Source organism: Saimiri boliviensis, chromosome 12 (assembly GCF_048565385.1).
Source record: "Saimiri boliviensis isolate mSaiBol1 chromosome 12, mSaiBol1.pri, whole genome shotgun sequence".
Classification (NCBI taxonomy): Eukaryota; Metazoa; Chordata; class Mammalia; order Primates; family Cebidae; genus Saimiri; species Saimiri boliviensis.
This window is the reverse complement of record NC_133460.1, coordinates 48,954,305-48,972,196: the sequence shown is the minus strand read 5'-3', so window position 1 is coordinate 48,972,196 and position 17,892 is coordinate 48,954,305. Positions and strand designations below refer to the sequence as shown.

The following is a 17,892-nucleotide window of genomic DNA, read 5'->3' as shown; positions in this document are numbered from 1 at the left end:
CCTCAGCCACCCAGTGCCTCCCCCGGCAGGGCCTCCACGCAGACCCAGGGCTCACGTGCCAAAATGCAAGGGCTCCTCTGCCGAGAAGCAGGCATCCTCGTCCCATGTGCACCACTTTCTAAGGAGAGTGCGCTGCAGCCAGGGGTGACGGGAGCCTCTGGAGGGTGAAGGAGGCTGAGCAGCCTCTGGTCAGGGAGGTCTCCTTGGGCAAGGGAAACCTCGGACCTGTACCCCAGCTCTCCCAACCCTGCAGCCTCACCAGCCATTCTGGCCAGAGGAACCCCCTCCACAAAGCTGACTGGAATCACGTCTGGCATCTCAGAGTGAGCCTGGCAGTTAACCACACATCAGGCAAGGGTCCAAGCTAGACTTCATCTGGACCTTCTCTCCTAGCTCTGCAATCCTACTGAGAAAATCTTAGAAACCACCCTCTGAGGTCAAAGGCTCGCTGTGCCTGCTCCCCGAAACCAATCCCTCTTTACCATGTTTCCAGATCAGCGTGCAGGTGTACGAGTATTTACAAATTTCTTCAATGGACTCATTTTTACTTAAATCTATTTATTGAAAATGTCACAATAAATAGAATGCCAGTACCACTTGTCCTTAACAATAGGTAGCCAATAAAAATAGACCATTAAAACAAAAACAGTGCTATAAAAGTCTGGAATTTTCCCCACCTGCCCTAAGCCCAAGTCGTGCTCCCCAGGCCAAGGAGAAGCCAGCACGTCTTCCAGAGGCTTCGGAACATACTGGCACCCAGCTGAGATTTTCTTCTGGGCATAAAAGGATTGAGAGAATTGGGAAGGGAACCCCTTTCTTGCTCTGATTCTGTGCCACTAAACACAGGCCCCATACCACCTAAAAATATCTAGAGGGAACCAAGGGATCCACCCACACTCTGGAAATGCTGGACTAGAGTCTCCTCTGCCTCATGCTTAACACAAGGGGGAAACACACACCTGTGGTCCCCTCTCTGATCACACCTTCAAGGCACCACCAGATCCCCTCCAACCAAATATGCCTGCTCTCACACCAAGGCCCAGCAAGTCCCTCTCAAAAGGCCCGCCCCATCAGCCCCCAGAGGTCACCGCTGACTCAGGTGGGACACCAGGTAGACGAGGCCCACCAGGAGGAGGCCACGAACACCAAGCATCATGAGCAGGAACAGGAGCAGGATGGAGGTCACCGGCTCCACGGCGTGGTTGCCGAGATGCCACTGCGGAAAGCCCATGTTCACCAGCTGCCGGTTGAGGTCATTGAAGGGGGACTGGGCAGCACCCAGCCTGGCACCTGCCTGTTGCTGGCGGGGGCCGGGACCGCCTGGGGGCACACCATGGCCCCTGTTGAGGAAGCTCTGGAATGTGAAGACAGAGAGAGATGAACAAATCCTCGAGTTGAGGCAGAAGCCAGGAGGCAACCTCTCTAGGGTGCACCCCGCCCTCCCTGCAGCCACCCAGGGTCACACCCTCCTTTCTCAGCAATCCCCCATGTCACCCATAAGAATCCCAACAACCAAGTCACAAGCTCTCAGAGTGCAGAAAAATGTCAGTCTCTATTCCCCACATCATGCCCAGGTCAGAGAAGAGAGAGAGCAGCTGAGGCAGGCTGGACTACAGGGCACGGCTCTTGGGCAGGCATTTTTAATACTCATCATCACGCCTTTCTTTACGCCTTTAAAACAAGTATTCTGTGCCCAGGGCTCATCCCCTCCAGTTCTCTCCAGCTTCTCTCTGATCCAACCAACTCTTAAAAAAAAAAAAAAGACATTAGCTCCAGTGAGGTTTGCTAACCAAGTTAAAGGAGAAAGAGCTCTTGGATGTGAAGTCTGGGAAGGCTGCCTGGAGGAAGGAGATCTAGGGAGGTTGACAATAAGCCACTGCACCTACCCCAAGTCTTACTCAGCTCTCTGCAAAAAAGGTTTCAGGCTAGAAAAGGTTAGTGACTTTTTGTCGGCAAGAGAGACTTCTGGAAGCTAGGAATAGCCAATACATAGGAGGCCTTCTGTCCCACTCCACAGGGAATGAGTACCTACCTGTCGAGGAGTGCTACCTCTGGGTGGCTGAGTAGTGGTCCTCACTCGGGGGTCGTCATCCTGCACGATTTCCCCATTGGCCAAGATCCGCACCATCCTCCCAGGCACTGCGGGTCCCTGATGGGCTGCACCTGCATCGTGTGGTCAGGGTGGGCAGGCTAACAGAAACCAAGTGGTACAGAATTTCTCCCCACCACAAAACCCTCAACTCTTCGTGATCCAGACCAGACTCAGGAAGACCCGAGGAGGATTCTTCCCCTGACTTCAAAAAGCTTGAAGGAAAAAAATTTACCAGAAATTGAGGGAGGCTTGCAGTCAGTGGTGCTCGAAGAGGTGACCCACGCTGAGCAGGTGCTGTGTCTGATTAATAAAAAGGGGAGAAATAAAGGCAAGTTGTTTGCCAGGCACAAATATTTCAGACACCGAGTCCACCAGGAAAACTATCAAAAGGATCCTTGGCAAAGGAAGTTTTATTGCTAATCACTACACTGCCTGCAGCCTAACTGGGACCAGAGCCCCTACTGCGGCCCACGCCCCGTGGAAAGCCCATCCTGCAAGGCTCACCTCACTCAAGCTCCTAACACTCCCGCAAGGAGGGTACAGGCGAAGACACAGGGAGGCTTAAGTGGCCTGCCCAGGGTCACACCTATGGGCAGCAAAGAAAGAACAAGAGGCCAGGAGCTCTGGTTCTAGGGCCCTCTCTGGGTACTAAACTGGGAGTCCAGGGCACCAGGATCCCTAGTGGGGTTCAATTTCCCTTCCACTAAAAGATGGGGTGAGTGTGCTGCTCCCCCAGGGAGTAAATGTCACCACCCGGGCCTTCCCCAGGAACACCCAGGGAGATGGGGGTCCCTTCGGGGTTACTTTACAACCGCTGCCTGGCAGCAGCAGACCACACTGGCCACCATGCACCCCTGCACTGGCTCAAAAGAGCACACCTGTGCTGCGGAGGGCACGCCCCTCAGCTGTCCCTCACTTCGCAGGGAACACCAGTCCAACCCTGGCTAACGGGCGCGGGGCCCAGCCTTCCCAAAACGCGGGATGGGGCTGCGGCGGTGGCTCTCGAAAGGCTCCACTCCGCGGACCCCTCCACGCGTCCCCTCGAGTCTGGGTAAAGGCCATTCATTCTCAGGAGCTGAGCCTCAGTGTCCAGCTACATCGTCGAAAGCACTGGTGACACATGCCAAAAAACGCTCAGGAGCCCCCGTCGTCTTGCCCGTGGCCTGGAGCCCGGGACAGGCGCGTCCCCCTCCTGAAGCCCCCCGGCCCTGGCGCAGGCCGAGCGGGTGGTGGTCGTGCGCAGTCCCTTTGTGCTTCGTCATGGCGCCCCCGCCGGGTGGGTCACCCGCGCGTCCGGCCTGCGGCGCACCTGACATTCCGGGCGGGGGGCCGGAGGGGCGCTGCCCGGGCCGCCAGCCCCAGCCTCGGGAGCCCGACACCCGCTCCGAGTCCCGGCCCGGGTTGCGGCGAGGGATGCGCTGCCTCCCATGCGCGGCGACTCACCTGCAGGCGCGGCTCCAGGCCTCGGCGGCGTCCACTCCCGGCGGCTCCAGGCCGCTTCCTCCCACCTGACCTCACAGGAAGCGCGCGCCGGAGAGACGGAGCCCAGCGGCGGCGCACAGCGCCCTCTGTCGGCCGCCTGCGGAACTGCAGCTGACCGGCCCGGGTGTTGGGGCGGCGCGGGCTGCGGGGCTGGGGGAGATGGGACCGTGGGCATGGAGAGAAGAGAAGCTGGGAGGAGAAAGCACAAGGAGACGAAGGAGGAGAGGGCAAAGAAGGAAAGGTAAGCAGAGCCCAAGGAGGAAACACCCAGAGGGTGGAGGCGCCCCGGCCTGGGAGGAAGGGCGGGCGCAGGCTCAGAAGACCGGTGTAAGCTTGCTGAGCCAGCTCCGTGAATGCCCCTTGAGTAGGACCCAACCCTGCCCTCGAGGAGCTCCAAGTCCAGTGGGGAAGATGAGGCAGGAACGGGGCAGACCCTTCTGTAGGCTTCCAGCAGAAGATACATTTGAGCTGGGGCAGGAGGGTAGGTAGAGACAGAGGACACGCTTGGCAGAAAGAACCACCTGCAGGGAGCGAGCAATCTACCTCTGCCTCCTTCCTGCTGTTTTAAAATCCACCCCTCCCCCACCCCCTTCGTCGGCTGCTCCCTGTGGACCTGCTCGCCAGAGCGGGAGAGTGAGCTGTCCCGCAGTCCGGGTTCAGGGTCTGGACTCTGGCAAGTTGCTGAGCTGCTTAGGGGGTTCCTCATCTGCAAAACAGGTGTAATCATAGGCTTAAAGGGCTGCTGCGAAGATTAAGTATGATGTCTCTGGCACATCGGCAATGTTGATTATCATTTAAGAAATGTTTCTGGGAGTGGGCACACCTATATTGAGCATTCATTCGAACCCTGGTTCCGCTAGCTGCTGGGCAGAAGGAACGAAGATAAGAGAGAGATTTAGACCTCGCCTGGAGGGCTCACAGTCAGCCAACACAGTCTAACTATTTGATCATGAAACCTTAGCAGCAAAAATTGTTTCAGGTCACCCTGATGTCTGCATCTTATTTATGTTATTATTTTTGTTTCTAGATTATACGTGTGTACTGTGAGAACAGATTGGCATTACGGATAAAAGGTGGCTACTGGAGCCAGCCTGTGTTTGCATGTTGGTGTGACTGCTTTCTGGCACTTTTGTGTCAAGTGTTTGAATGGCAGCCTTGCAGCAGTGAGTGCTGGAGGGCTCCTATTCTACTATGAAGTCCATTGCAAAGCATGCACATTTTAAAAGCATAGGATTTAAAGTAAATACAAACCAAAATCCTAGCGCTTTCTCCCTGCACCCCAATGTGTTCCAGGTATGCCAAGTGCACGCTTGGAAGCAGTAATCACAAGGCAGGATGCCCGATTGTCAGAGGTGGCCTGTGATTGCAAATCTCAATGTGCACTTCGGAATTACCTCGGATATTTGGAAACCATCCCAATGCCTGAGTCCCACCCCGGAGATCATGATGTCATTGATTTGAGTTACAATCTGGGCGTGGAGACATTTTAAAAACCAGTCTTCTAATGAACAGGTAGGGCCAAGAAACACTGCCTTCCATGAACAGAGCCCCGTAAGTACGTCACAGAAGTCAGGAACCCCAAGAAGGAGGTAACCTCTGTGGGCCCGGAAACCAGGGGATACAGGCGGAAAATCGTAAACGTTTTCAGGAAGATTTGAGCTGGTATAATTGGTGCCAAAGAGATACACTCCAGCTATAGAGAACCAAGAGTCCAGAGGAAAAGGCAAGTCCCTCCAGAGAAGTCAAGACCAGCTTTGGGATAGGGAGTGACAGTGTTTCACTGGACTTAGAACAGCCTATTATTACCAACTAAAACATCCGAAGGAGGCAGCATGCCACTTTTGCTGTCTCTCCACCTCCTTCAGGTGTCTCGTCTACCCTGCTCAAGAACCTACCATGGTTCCTACTCTCTGCTCCAACAAGCCCAACTCATTAGCAAGGCTTTGACAACCCTCCAGCCTGCCCTAACCCACTCTCAGCAACTCCTTCCCTCAATTCTGCCCTCCTGGCCTGTGCTTTCCCCGAAGTGGATCACCCAAAGGCCTGCTTTGCTTGGGCCTGAATAACTGCTGGAAGGCCGTCCCCACCCTATCTAAATCCCTGCATCCACAAACATGATTGTTTCATGTAATAATCATAATAACCCCTATGTGTACAGAGTCCTTACTTTCAAAGCGTTTTCCCAGAAACCGCTTCGTTCTTTCTTGGATTATGAAATAGAAAGAGTGAGTGTTAGTGTTCGCATTTTACCGAAGTGAAATTGAGGCTGAGAGAGAATGTAGATGACCAGCCCAAGGTCAGTGACAGAGCCAGGGTTCAAATGAAGGCAGGTCCTCAGGCTCTGCATTCCAGGCTTTTGCATCCACCAAACAGCCTCCCCTGAGTTCGTCTCAGCTCTGCAGCCTCCGCCTTCCCCAATGCCATCAGCACAAAATTGGGCTTTGGGTCATGTCTTAACCCCAACACGTGGTCAGTAAAAATGTGCTTTTGGTTTTCTGTTCATTGCAGAACTCATAATTTTTAAGTCAGGTGTACTGGCCCCATCTCTGACTCTACAGGTGAAAACAATTGTTTCTCCCTTGAAAAGAGAATGGCATGATGACAGTAATAACGGTGATGTCCTTTTATATACATTAATCTATCTCTTTCTCCTGCTATTTCCTCCGTGTCCTCCCCCCACTCTGGCAACAATATGCCTGTGTTTATTACTCAGAGAATGGTGCAGGAGAAAAGCAGCACTAGCCTGCCAGTGTCCACTGTTGGTGCCTCCGAAGGCCTGCGGCCATGGAAGAGAACATGTCAGGGGCCTCTTCAGAGAAAACACTGGGAGAGGAGAACATGACAGGAGCATAGGTATTGTGTGCTGGAGATATATATATATTTTTTTTTTTTTTTGAGATGGAGTTTTGCTCTTGTTACCCAGGCTGGAGTGCAATGGCGCAATCTCAGCTCACCGCAACCTCCGCCTCCTGGGTTCAAGCAGTTCTCCTACCTCAGCCTCCTGAGTAGCTGGGATTACAGGCACGCGCCACCATGCCCAGCTAATTTTTGTATTTTTAGTAGAGATGGGTTTCACCATGTTGACCAGGATGGTCTTGATCTCTTGACCTCATGATCCACCTGCCTTGGCCTCCCAAAGTGCTGGGATTATAGGCATGAGCCACCATGCCCGGCCCCTGTGTGCTGGATCTTAAAGGTGGTCATGAGGCTTGGGAAAGGGAATGGCCAGATAGTGAATATGACAGGTGGGGCCTTATATGGCCTTGTGGAAATTCTTGGGTCCATTGTGGCTGAGGTGTGGTAGAAGGATTCTTGTGCTCCAGCGATGACAAGGGAATAGTGGGAAAATTGCTGGATTCGAAAGGGTCAGGTAGACAGGTAAGGGTGGCTCAGTGATGGCCTTCATCCATCGACAGATGATGGGGGACCATAGTATTGATGGAGGCCTCAGAAAACACCTTGCATGGTCCAAAGACTGGAGTGGCCCCACAATATCCTGGTTTTTTTGTAAGTATGTAAGTCCCCTAAGACATAAACCCACCGTAGTTATAATATATTAGCTTGAGTACAGGCTATGCTGCTGGAATGAAAAAATTCAATATAGTGACTCAAACAAGTAGATGGGCAGCTGTGCTTCACAAGGCCAGCCAAGGACACCCTCTCTTCCTAGCTTGTTGCTCCCCTACTCCCTAGGATGCCACCCTTATTTGCATGGTCAAAACTGCCTTGCCAACTTCTTCACCGTATGCAGCTCATGGAAAGGTGAGAGAGAAGAAATGGAGGGCTAGTGATTTCTTTTAAAGAAAGTGTTATGGATGTAGCACACATTACTTCCCTCACATTCCATTGTCAGGAACGAGTCACATGGGTACAGGGCGGGCAGGCTGCAGAGCCTGCAGTGAGAGCCCTGTGTCATTCTGGATATTGGTATTTGTGTCTTCTCACTTGTGCCTTTCACTTTTGCTGCAGGTTTGTCAATCTTATTGATTGATCTTTTCAAAGAACCAGCTTTGCTTCACTGATTGTTTTGTTTCTATTCTTCTGTTTTCGATTTCATTGATTTCTGCTCTTATCTTGATTATCTCCTTTCTTCTGCTTGCTTTGGGTTTATTTTGCTCTTCTTTTTCTAAGTTCTTGAGGTGGGAGTTTAGATTATTGACCTGAGATTTTTTCAATGTAAACATTTAGTGCTGTAAATTTCCCTCTTAGCATTCTTAGCTGTGCCCCACACACTTTGACCTGTGTTTTCATTTTCATTTAATTAAATGTATTTTTAAATTTCTTCTGCGGCTTCCTCTTTGATCCATGGATTATGTTAAAGGATATCATTTAGTCTACAAGTGTTGGAGATTTTCTGTTATCTTTCCATTATTGATTCTAGTTTAACTCCATTGTAGTCAGAGAACACACTCTGTATGAGTTCAATTCTTTTAAGTTTGTTGAGGTTTGTTTAATAGAAGGCTGAAAAGAATGTGCATTGTGATGGTTTGGGATGGAATGTTCCATAAATCTTTCTTTTTCTTTTTTTCTTTTTGAGGCAGGGTCTGGCTCTGTCATCAAGGCTCGAGTGCAGTGGGGCAACCACAGCTCTCTGCAGCCTCAACCTCCTGCCTTAGCCTCCCAAGTAGCTGGTACTACAGATACGTGCCACCATGCCCAGCTAATTTTTAAGAGTTTTTATGAAGACGGGTTCTTGCTATGTTGCACAGGCTGGTCTTGACTCCTGGGCTCAAGTGATTCTCTTGCCTCGGCCTCCCAAAGTGGTGGAATCACAAGCATGAGTTGCCATGCCCAGCCCATAAATCTTGTTTACATGCTATTGTTTGATGGAGTGATATATTCTTTATGATTTTCTGACTAGTTGTTCTATCAATTGTTGAGAGAGATATATTGATATTTTTAACAATAATTAGAGATTTGTCTATTTCTCCTGTCAGTTTTTGCTTCACATGTTTTGTAGCTCCGTTGTTTGGTACGTACACATTTAGTTTTGATATGTCTGCTTGGTGGATTGATTGCTTCATCATACATAATGTCTCTTTCCATCTCTGTTAATTTTTCTTGCTCTGAAGTCCTGCTTTTCTTTAACTCATGTTTGCATAATATACCTTTTTCCAGCATTTTACTCTCTACTTGCCTAAATTGTTATATTTAAAGAGAATTTCTTGTACACAGAATATGGGTAGATCATGTTTTTTAATCCACTCTGCCAGACTGCCTTTTTTTGGATTATTTAGACCATTATATTTAATGAAATTAGTGATACATTAGGGCTTAAGTTGCCAGTTTATTTTTTGTTTCTGTTTGTTGTTTGTCATTTCTCTGTTTTTGTTTTGTTTTTTTTTTTTTCATTCCTGTGCTCCTGTGGGTTACTGAACACTTTTTAAAATTCCATTTTGATTTATTAATAGTATTTTATTAAATATATCTCTTTGTATAGCTTATTTAGTGGTTTCTGTAGGTATAATATATGCTCAACTTATCACGTTCTACTGGGGTCAAAATTTTATTCATTTGGGTAAAATATAAGAACCTGCTTCCCTTTATGTTTCTTTACTCTCCCCATTATACTGTAATTGATGGAAATATTCCCTCCACATGTGTTTAGAGCCACATCAGTGTTATAATGTTGCTTTAACTGACAAATATAATTTATAAAATTCAAGAGTAAAAGAAAAGTTTATTGTACTTCCTCATATTTTTGCTTACCATGTTATTTTTTTCTTCCTAATATTCTAAGATTCTTTCTGGTATTGTTTCCTTTCTATTTGGACAACTTCCTCTAGCTTTTTTTTTTTTTTTTTTTTTGGTAGGTTTCCTGGTAACAAATTATTTTAGTTTTCTTTCATCTGAGATTGTCTTGATATACTCTGCATTCCTGAAGAATATTTTTACTAGGGAGAAAGTTCTAGTGTTGACTAAATATTTTCACTAGTGTTGACAGTTCTTTCCTTCAACACTTGAAAGATAGTGTACCATTTCCTTCTAGCTACCATGGTTTCTAATGAAAAATCTGCTGTTATCTGAATTGTTTTTACCTATGAATAAGTTGTCATTTTTCCCCTGGCTGCTCAAGATATTTTCTTTGTCTGTGATTTTCATATGTTTAATTATTATGTGTTTCAGATGTATTTCTTTGGAATTTTCCTATTTGGGACTCACTCTGTTCTTGAATCAGTAGATTTATATCTGTTGCCAAATTTGGAAAGTTTTCAGGCATTATTTATTCAACTACTTTTTTAGCCTCACACTCCTTCTCCTCTCCTTCTGTGTCTTCAATGACATAAATGTTAAATCTTTTGTTGTAGTCCTACAGGTCCCTGAGGCTCTCGGTTTTTCTGTTTATTTGTTTGGTTTTAGTCTGTATTGTTCAGATTGGGCAATTTGTATTGTTCTATTAATCATCTTCCAGCACACTGATTCCATTCTGCTACTGAGACCATCTGCTCAGCCTTTTATTTTGATTATTATACTTCTCCATTTCTCCTTTCCATTAGTTCTTTTTTATATCTTCTACTCTATTGTGAGGCTTTCCATTTGTCACTACTTCAAGTGTGTTCATAATTGCTTAATAAAACATTCATATTTTGGTTGCTTTAAAACCTTGGTCAGATAATCTTTCAGCGTTAGTATTTATTAATTGTCTTTTTCATTCAATTTGATGTCTTCCTAGTTCCTAGTTTTGACAAATGATTTTCTAATAAAGTCTGGACATTTTTGCATTATGTCACAAGACTCTGGCTGTTATTAAACTTTCTGTTTTAGCTAGCTTTTTCTGTCAATGTTCCATCAGGGGAAGGAGAGACGCTGCATCTTTAATGATATGTGAAGGTAGAAGCCCAGGTTTCCCACTCAGCCTCATGGCACCCAAGTTATGGGAAGGGAGTGCTCTTCATCACTGCTAAGGGCTATGGGAATTCCTATTCCCCAGATTGTCTCCACCAACATCATGGTGGGGGAGAAGTCCATTACCAGATAATGGAGATGAAGGTGCTGACTTCCTATTCAGCTTCTGACACTATTCCAGCAGGGGTACTAGACGCCTTGTATGGCCTTACAAGGTGTAAGTCTAGGCTTGGCACTTGGTCTTTGCAAGTATGAGTTTTTCCTTTGGTGTTTGGCTAGAGTAAAACGCTATTGTCTAAAAGCTTTTAGTGTTGCTAGGTGCCTTTCCTAGTACTTTGGCTAGAAAGAGCTGGTTTTTAGGGGCTTTTGTTGTCTACACTCTTGGCTGCTTCCAGGTTGCTAGCCTCTTCTGCTACTAATCTGGGATATATGAGCGAAAGGGAAACACACAGAATTCACCCTGTGTTGTGTCATTCCTCAGACCCAAAGCCCCCAAACTGCCTGCCTTCTGTCCATCTTTCAAAGTCTTCTTATGTTTGTTTTATACCTAATGTTCAGGGTTTTTAGTTGTACTTAGGAGGAATTTTTTAAAAGTGTATTTTTCTCCATCTTCCTGAAGCAGGCATTCAATTTTAAAGTTATAGAAATTAAAAGATTATGCCATTGTGACCTAGGTACAGGAATAACAAAATGACCAATCAGTAGATTGGGTCTAAAAACAAACCCATAAACTGGGATTGATGGCAAAGTACAAGTGTAGAACATAGGAAAAAGAATCTTTTCAATAAACAATGCTGTAATAATTGTGTATTCCCATAAGAAAAAATGAAATTGGACCCCTTCCTAATATATTTCTACATGTGCCAAAAATAAATTCTAGGTATATCATTGACTGAAATATGAAAAGCAAAACAAAAAAGAGTTTAGAAAATAAATTGTATGTATAAATATAGGCATAGACATTCTAGACATCAGAGTAGGGGAAATTTTCTGAACGCATTATAAGAAATACCAACTATAAAGAAAATGATGGATAAATTTTATTACATTAAATTTACATTGAAATTAAGAACTCATTGATCAAGTCTTTTTTTAAGTGAAAAGCCAAGCTCAATATCCAAGAAAAGTTTTTTGCAATACATATAGCCACAAATGATTCATATCCATAATGAATCATTTGCAGAGAGCCCCTAAAATAAATAAGAAAATAGACAATCAGTAAAAAAACTGGGCATAAGATTTGATCAGGCACATTACAAAAGAAAAAACCCAAATGGCCAATAAAGGTTTGAAAAAGCACTCAGCATCATTAACAATCAGAGAAATACAAACTAAAACCTTTATGAGATACTTCCACACACTCATCAGACAGATAGACTCTAATGACCAAATCTGACAATACCAAGTATTGGTGCTGATATACAGCAATGAGAGTTTCTATATTCTGCCAGTGGATCTGTAAGTTGGTACAACCACTTTGAAAAACCATTTAGAATTGCCTAGGAAGTGGGAATATTTGCATTCTTTATGACCCAGTATAGAAACATGAATGCTCCTGTGCACTAGGTCATGTGTAGGTCATAACAGAAGCTGGAAAACAATTCAAATGTCCATCAGAGTAAAATGGATAAGTTATAGTAGAGTATACAATATAATACTATACAGTAATAAAGGCTCTGAACACCGCTATATGCAATACTGTAGTTGACTAGAAAAATATTATATTGAACAAAAGAAATCAAAAGCAAAATAAATTTTACTGCATGGTTTCTTTTATATAAAGATCAAAAGAAAGTAAAATTGAATTATATTGTGTAAGGATGCATACTGGGCTAGTGAAAGTACAAAGAAAAGCAAAGAAATGACTACTGAAAATGTAATGGTTAGCTCTAGGGGATCAGGAGATGCTGTGCCCAGAAAAGGGCTTGCACACAACAGGCAAGGAGGACTATGAGGTGCTGGCGGTGCTCCATTTCTTGACCTGGCTAGTGGTTACACAGACTTTCACTTTATGATAATTTGTTGAACTTCACAGGGAATTCGGAGGAACAGAAATGAGGAAGGAGTCAGCTGATCTAGTGGTGGTCAAACGGGTCTGTTCTTTCATTAGAAGCAACCTAGGCAGGTATTAAGTGTACGGCCTCTGAGGCCAGTTCACTTGGATTCGAATCCTCTACTTGCTGTGTGATCTTGTGCAGTTTGCTTAATCTCTCTGTCCCTTGATTGTCTCATGTGCAAAATAGGGATGATAATACCTAATGTGAGGATTAATAGGTCTTAGGCATCCAGTACACAGTACGCAAGCTTTGTTAAATAAGTTAAAAATCATATAGTCATTCAACATAAAAATTATTTGTATCCCTGTGCCATGCTTGGCCTTTTGATGACCCTTCACAGGCCAGCAGACCTGGACCCAAGGGTACAGCTACAGAGCCCTCAGAACTGGGACTTCACCTTAAAGTCAGTGCAGACATCTATTGCAGAATCTTCCTCCAAAATCCAGATCAGATTGCAGACCTGGGCCAGGCTGAGCCCACAACTTAGCTAAAGGGTCCCAGCCCAGGGAGGGCAGCCCTGCGAGCACTGGAGGCCAGGCAGGCTCTCACTGCCTGCCTGTTTCTGCAGCTGGTCCTGGGGGTATAGAGCAGCCTGGCACCAGAACCCAAGCAGCCTCCTCTCCTGCTTCAGGGCTTAGAAGCGTGGAGGGAGGGCAGACTGGAAGAAAAGAGGACCAGGGAGTATGGAAGACACCCGACGCCTTTCATCCCTTCCACAGAGGAAGTAGCAGGAAACAGAAGAGTCGGGGTGGGGTGGGAGAAAAAGGAACCAAAAGCAGAGAATAAGGCCAGCCCAGAAGGGCTTTTTGTAGGGTCTTAATTAAGCCTGGAGGCTTGCTTCATTGTTTCTTTCAGGGTGGAACATATGTTCAGGGCCTGGCTGAGGTTTGGCACTGAAATTTCAATGGTGCTAGGCCCTATGGTCTGCAGGAGGAGGGGGTCAGCAGTCCCTAAGCCATATGAGAACCAGTAGTGCCTTCCGCCCAGCCACTCCCAGATCACCTTCTGCTGGAGCAGGAAATAAAATGGCCAGGAAAGGTAGCAAAGCGTTCACCCCAGTGTGAGGCAGTGTCCGTGGGGTAAGGCAAGAACTACCTCTACCTCCCAGCTCGGTGCTTAGGCAGTGTGACCTTCAGTGGGCCTCAGTTTCCCCATGTGTGCCATTCAGATGAGGCTGTCTGGGAAAGTAGGCAGTCACTAGTACCTACCACCACTGTGAGCAGGAGCTACCCACACGACCAGATGGCCCAATATTAAAGGACTAGAATTCAGGGTCAGTCACACTTCCATTCAGATGCTTGCTCTATGGCTCACCAGCTGGGTCACCTTAGGCAAGTGACTCAGTCCCTCTGAGCCTGTTTCCTTATCTATAGCATGAAGGTGATAATTCCCATCCTCTATGTTGGCAATGGGAATTGAGGACAATAATGTCAAGGTCTTAGCACATGAAGCCTGATCTGCCTGATCCGCATTTGCTGTTATATTCAACTCATTGTTATTACTAGTGACCCTTCCCCTCCTGGAGCCCTGGTGTGGAAGAGCAGAAACACAATTCCATAAGGACATTCAGAGTCAAGTAAAAATTTAGACGATCAGAGAGGACCACAGCACAGGCCCATCTAGGCTGCAGGAGCTCAAGATGAAGAATGAGCTCTGGAGAGGAGAAGGTCTTGCAAAACCCAAGTAAGTCAATGCAGGTAATTTCAGGTGATGGAAGTGGCACTGGCAGAGGTGCGAGGCTGGGACTTTAAACGACATGTATGATGACAGAGGCTGACCTAGCAAGATGGAGATCGTCTCGGGAGTGTTGGAAGAGGAGGTTTGGAGAATTATTTGGGTGCTATGGTTTCAATGTTTTTGTCCCCTGAAAATGCATACATTGAAACCTAATCCCCAAGCTGATGGTATTTGGAGTTGGAGAATTTGGGAGCTGATTAGTTCATTAGGCTGAAACCTTCTTGGATGGGATTAGTGCCTTTATAGGAGAGGCACAAGGGAGCTCATTTACCCGTTCCACCATGAGAGGATGCAGCAGGAAGGTGTCCTCTATTAGACAGGAAGCGGGCTCTCACGAGACACCCAATCTGCTGGTGTCTTCATCTTGGATTTCCCAGCCTCTAAAACTATGAGAAGTAAATTTCTGTTGTTTATATTCTGAGCATAAACAATTACATATGGCTGCTGCATCACTTCTGCCTTCCAAGTCTCATGCAAAATATCTATGGTGATGGACACTAACCTGGAACTCTGCAGGTTGTGTACAACCCTAAGAGTGAAGCCTAAGTAAAGTATGGACTCTGGGTAATAACAGTGTGCCAATGTAGACTCATCAATGGTAACAAATGTACCATTCCTGGGCAACGTTGGTAATGGGGGAGGCTATGTAAGTGTGGGGGAAGGGAGCATACGGGAAGTCTCTGGATCTTCTACTCAACTCAACTTTGCTAGGCAACTAAAATTACTCTAAAAAATAAAGTCTATTTTGAAAAAATCACTTATTTATTAGGAGTTGCTGTTTTTGCTGAACTTAGAACTGTGAGACTATGATGTGCACAGACCTGTTCTAGTCTGCTGGAGTTTATGTGGAGGAGAAGCAAGGCACCCTGGCCAACTGCCTGCAAACTTCCCAAGATGTGAGTGAGTTAGCTTCAATTAGTGGACCCTGAAATAAAGAGTGTGGGAAAGGCAAGTTAAATGCTCAACTCATTTATCAGTGCTCAGAAAAATGAATTATTCTCTTTCTTTCTTTTTTTCTTCCTTCCTTTTCTTTCTTTTCTTGTAGAGGAGGTCTCATTATATTGCCCAGGCTGGTCTAGAACTCCTGGCTTCAAATGATCCTCCTGCCTCAGCCTTCTAAACTGCTGGAATTACAGATATGAGCCACCATATCTGACCAATAACTCATTTTTTTACTAGCACTGAATAATATTTGATTGTCGGAATGGACCTTCTCCTCTATTTTGCTAGTTTATTTACCCATTCACCTACTGAAGCACATCTTGGTTGCTTCCAAGTTTTGGCAAGTATGAATAAAACTGCTTTAAACATCCACACGCAGATTTTTGTGTCGACGCAAGTTTTTGACATTTTTGAATAAATACCAAGGAATGTGCTTGCTAAATTGTATATTAAGTGCGTGTTTAGTTTTGCAAGAAACTGTCAAACTGTTTTCTAAAGTGGCTGTGCTATTTTACATTCTTACCAGTGAGGAATGAAAGTCCCTGTTGTTCCAAATCTTCCTTGCCAGTATTTAGAATTGTCAGTTTTCTGGATTTTGACCATTCCTAATAGATGTATAGTGGTATCTCAGGGTTGTGGTATCTCAGGGTTGCTTTAATTTGCATGTCACTGATAATGTGAGGTGAAGCATGTTTTCGTGTGCTTCCTTGCCATCTGTATATCTTTGGTGAGGTATGTGTTAAGGTCTTTGGCCCATTTTTAAATTGAGTTGTTTGTTTTATTATTGTGGAGTTTCAAGAGTTCGATGTATATTATGGATAACTCCTTTATCAAAAAATATCTTTTGCAAATGTCTGTTCCCAGTCTGTGGCATATCTTTCATTCTCTTGGTGGGTCTTTCACAGAACAAATTTTTTTAATTTTAAAGAAGTCAACCCAATTCTTTCATGGATCATGCCTTAGTGTTGCATTTAAAAAATCATCCTCAAATCCAAGGTCATCTAGATTTTCTCCTATGTTCTTCTCGTATTTTTATTATTTTTTGTTTTACATTGAGATCTGTGATCCAGTTTCAGTTAATTTTTATAAAGGGTATAAGATTTGTGTCAAGTTTCTGTTTTTGTTGTTGTTGTTATTGTTTGCCTGGGGATGTCTGGTGTTCTGGCACCATTTGTTGAAAAGACTATCTTTTCTCTGTTGTACTCTTTTTGGTCTTTTGTCAAAGATCAGCTGATTATATTTTTGTGGGTCTATTTCTGCATTAGTCTGTTTCATTGATCCACTTGTCTATTCTTTCACACTGTCTTGATTAACAATACCACACTGTGTTGATTAGTTTTATAATAAGTCGTGGAGTCAGGTAGTGTCAGTCCTTGAACTTTTTAATTCTCCTTCAATATTGTGTTCACTATTCTGAGTCCTTTGCCCCCCCTCCACATAAACTTTAGAATCAGTTTGTCAGTAACTGCAAAACAACTTGCTGGGATTTACATTGAGATTGTGTTGAATCAAATTGGGAAGAGCTGATATCTTGATAATATTGAGTTTTCCTATCCATGAACATGGGATATCTCTCAATTTATTTAGTTCTTCTTTGATGTCTTTCACAAGAGTTTTGTAGTTTTCCTCACACAGGTCTTATATGTATTTTGTTAGATTTATACCTGAGTATTTTATTTGGGGGGAATGCTAATGTACATGATGTTATGTTTTTAATTTTAAATTCTACTTGTTAAATTTTAAATTCTACAACAGCAATACAAATTGCTGTTGTATAGGAGAGTTGAATTTTTTATATTGACCTTGTATCCTACAACCTTGCTATAAAGCTTATTATTTCTAGGAGGGACTTTTTTGTCAGTTCTTTTAGATTTCCCACATAAATGATCAAGTCATATGCAACAAAGAGTTTTCCTTCTTCCTTAATAATCTCTATACCTTTTTTTCCTTTTCTTATTGCATTAGCTAGGACTTCCAGTATGATGTTGAAAAGCAGTGGTGAGAGGTGAGAGGGGATATCCTTTCCTTATTTCTGAAGAAGTATTTTTCAGACTTATGCTTGAATCATATTTGTTCATGTCCCTTTGATCAATACACATCAGTTTCTTTTATTAAATTTTTTTAAAATTTTTGCTCTGTCACCCAGGCTGATCTCAAACTCCTGGCCTCAAGCAATCCTCCCACCTCAGCCTCCCAGGTGCTGGGATTATGGGTGCAAGCTACTGTACCTGGCTCACATTCATTTTAAGATATGGAGAAATACACTCTTTATCCCAGTTTCAAGGTATGCATCTCTGAATGGCAAGCACAGCTATGTCACGCTGTATGAGGATACGCATGGGATGAATTTGTAGTTATCTTACAGTCTACCATAACTACCTTGCTAGCTCCCCAGCAAATTCAAGCAGATGTTGTGTTTTTAAATTAAGTTTTATATTTTAAGATAATTTTATATTTATATTCTGTTGTAAGAAACAATGCACAGCAATTCATTACATTCTAACCAGTTTCTTCCAGTAGTAATATTTTGCAGAACTATAGTACAATATCACACCAGAATACTGACATCGACACCATCAGGATAAAGAACACTCTCATCACCACAGTGTTTCTCATATTGCCTTTTTATAGCCACAGCTCATCTTTAATCCTTGTCAACCACTAATCTGTTTTTCCATTTCAATAATTTTATTATTGCAAGAGTATGATATAAATGGAATCATATAGTATGTAACC

General features: G+C 44.5%; 1 protein-coding gene across 1 annotated transcript; it reads right to left on the bottom strand.

The window, feature by feature from the left end:
* Window positions 1-538: 538 nt before the first annotated feature.
* FAM241B (family with sequence similarity 241 member B) lies at window positions 539-3,639 on the bottom strand. Its single transcript, XM_003928647.3, has 4 exons — window positions 3,536-3,639; window positions 2,325-2,392; window positions 2,033-2,163; window positions 539-1,354 (listed from the first exon to the last, which is right to left on the bottom strand). The coding sequence occupies exons 3-4, from the start codon at window positions 2,126-2,128 to the stop codon at window positions 1,085-1,087; spliced, it is 366 nt and encodes a 121-aa protein (XP_003928696.1). The 5' UTR covers window positions 2,129-2,163; window positions 2,325-2,392; window positions 3,536-3,639; the 3' UTR covers window positions 539-1,084.
* Between the last annotated feature and the right edge of the window lie 14,253 nt (window positions 3,640-17,892).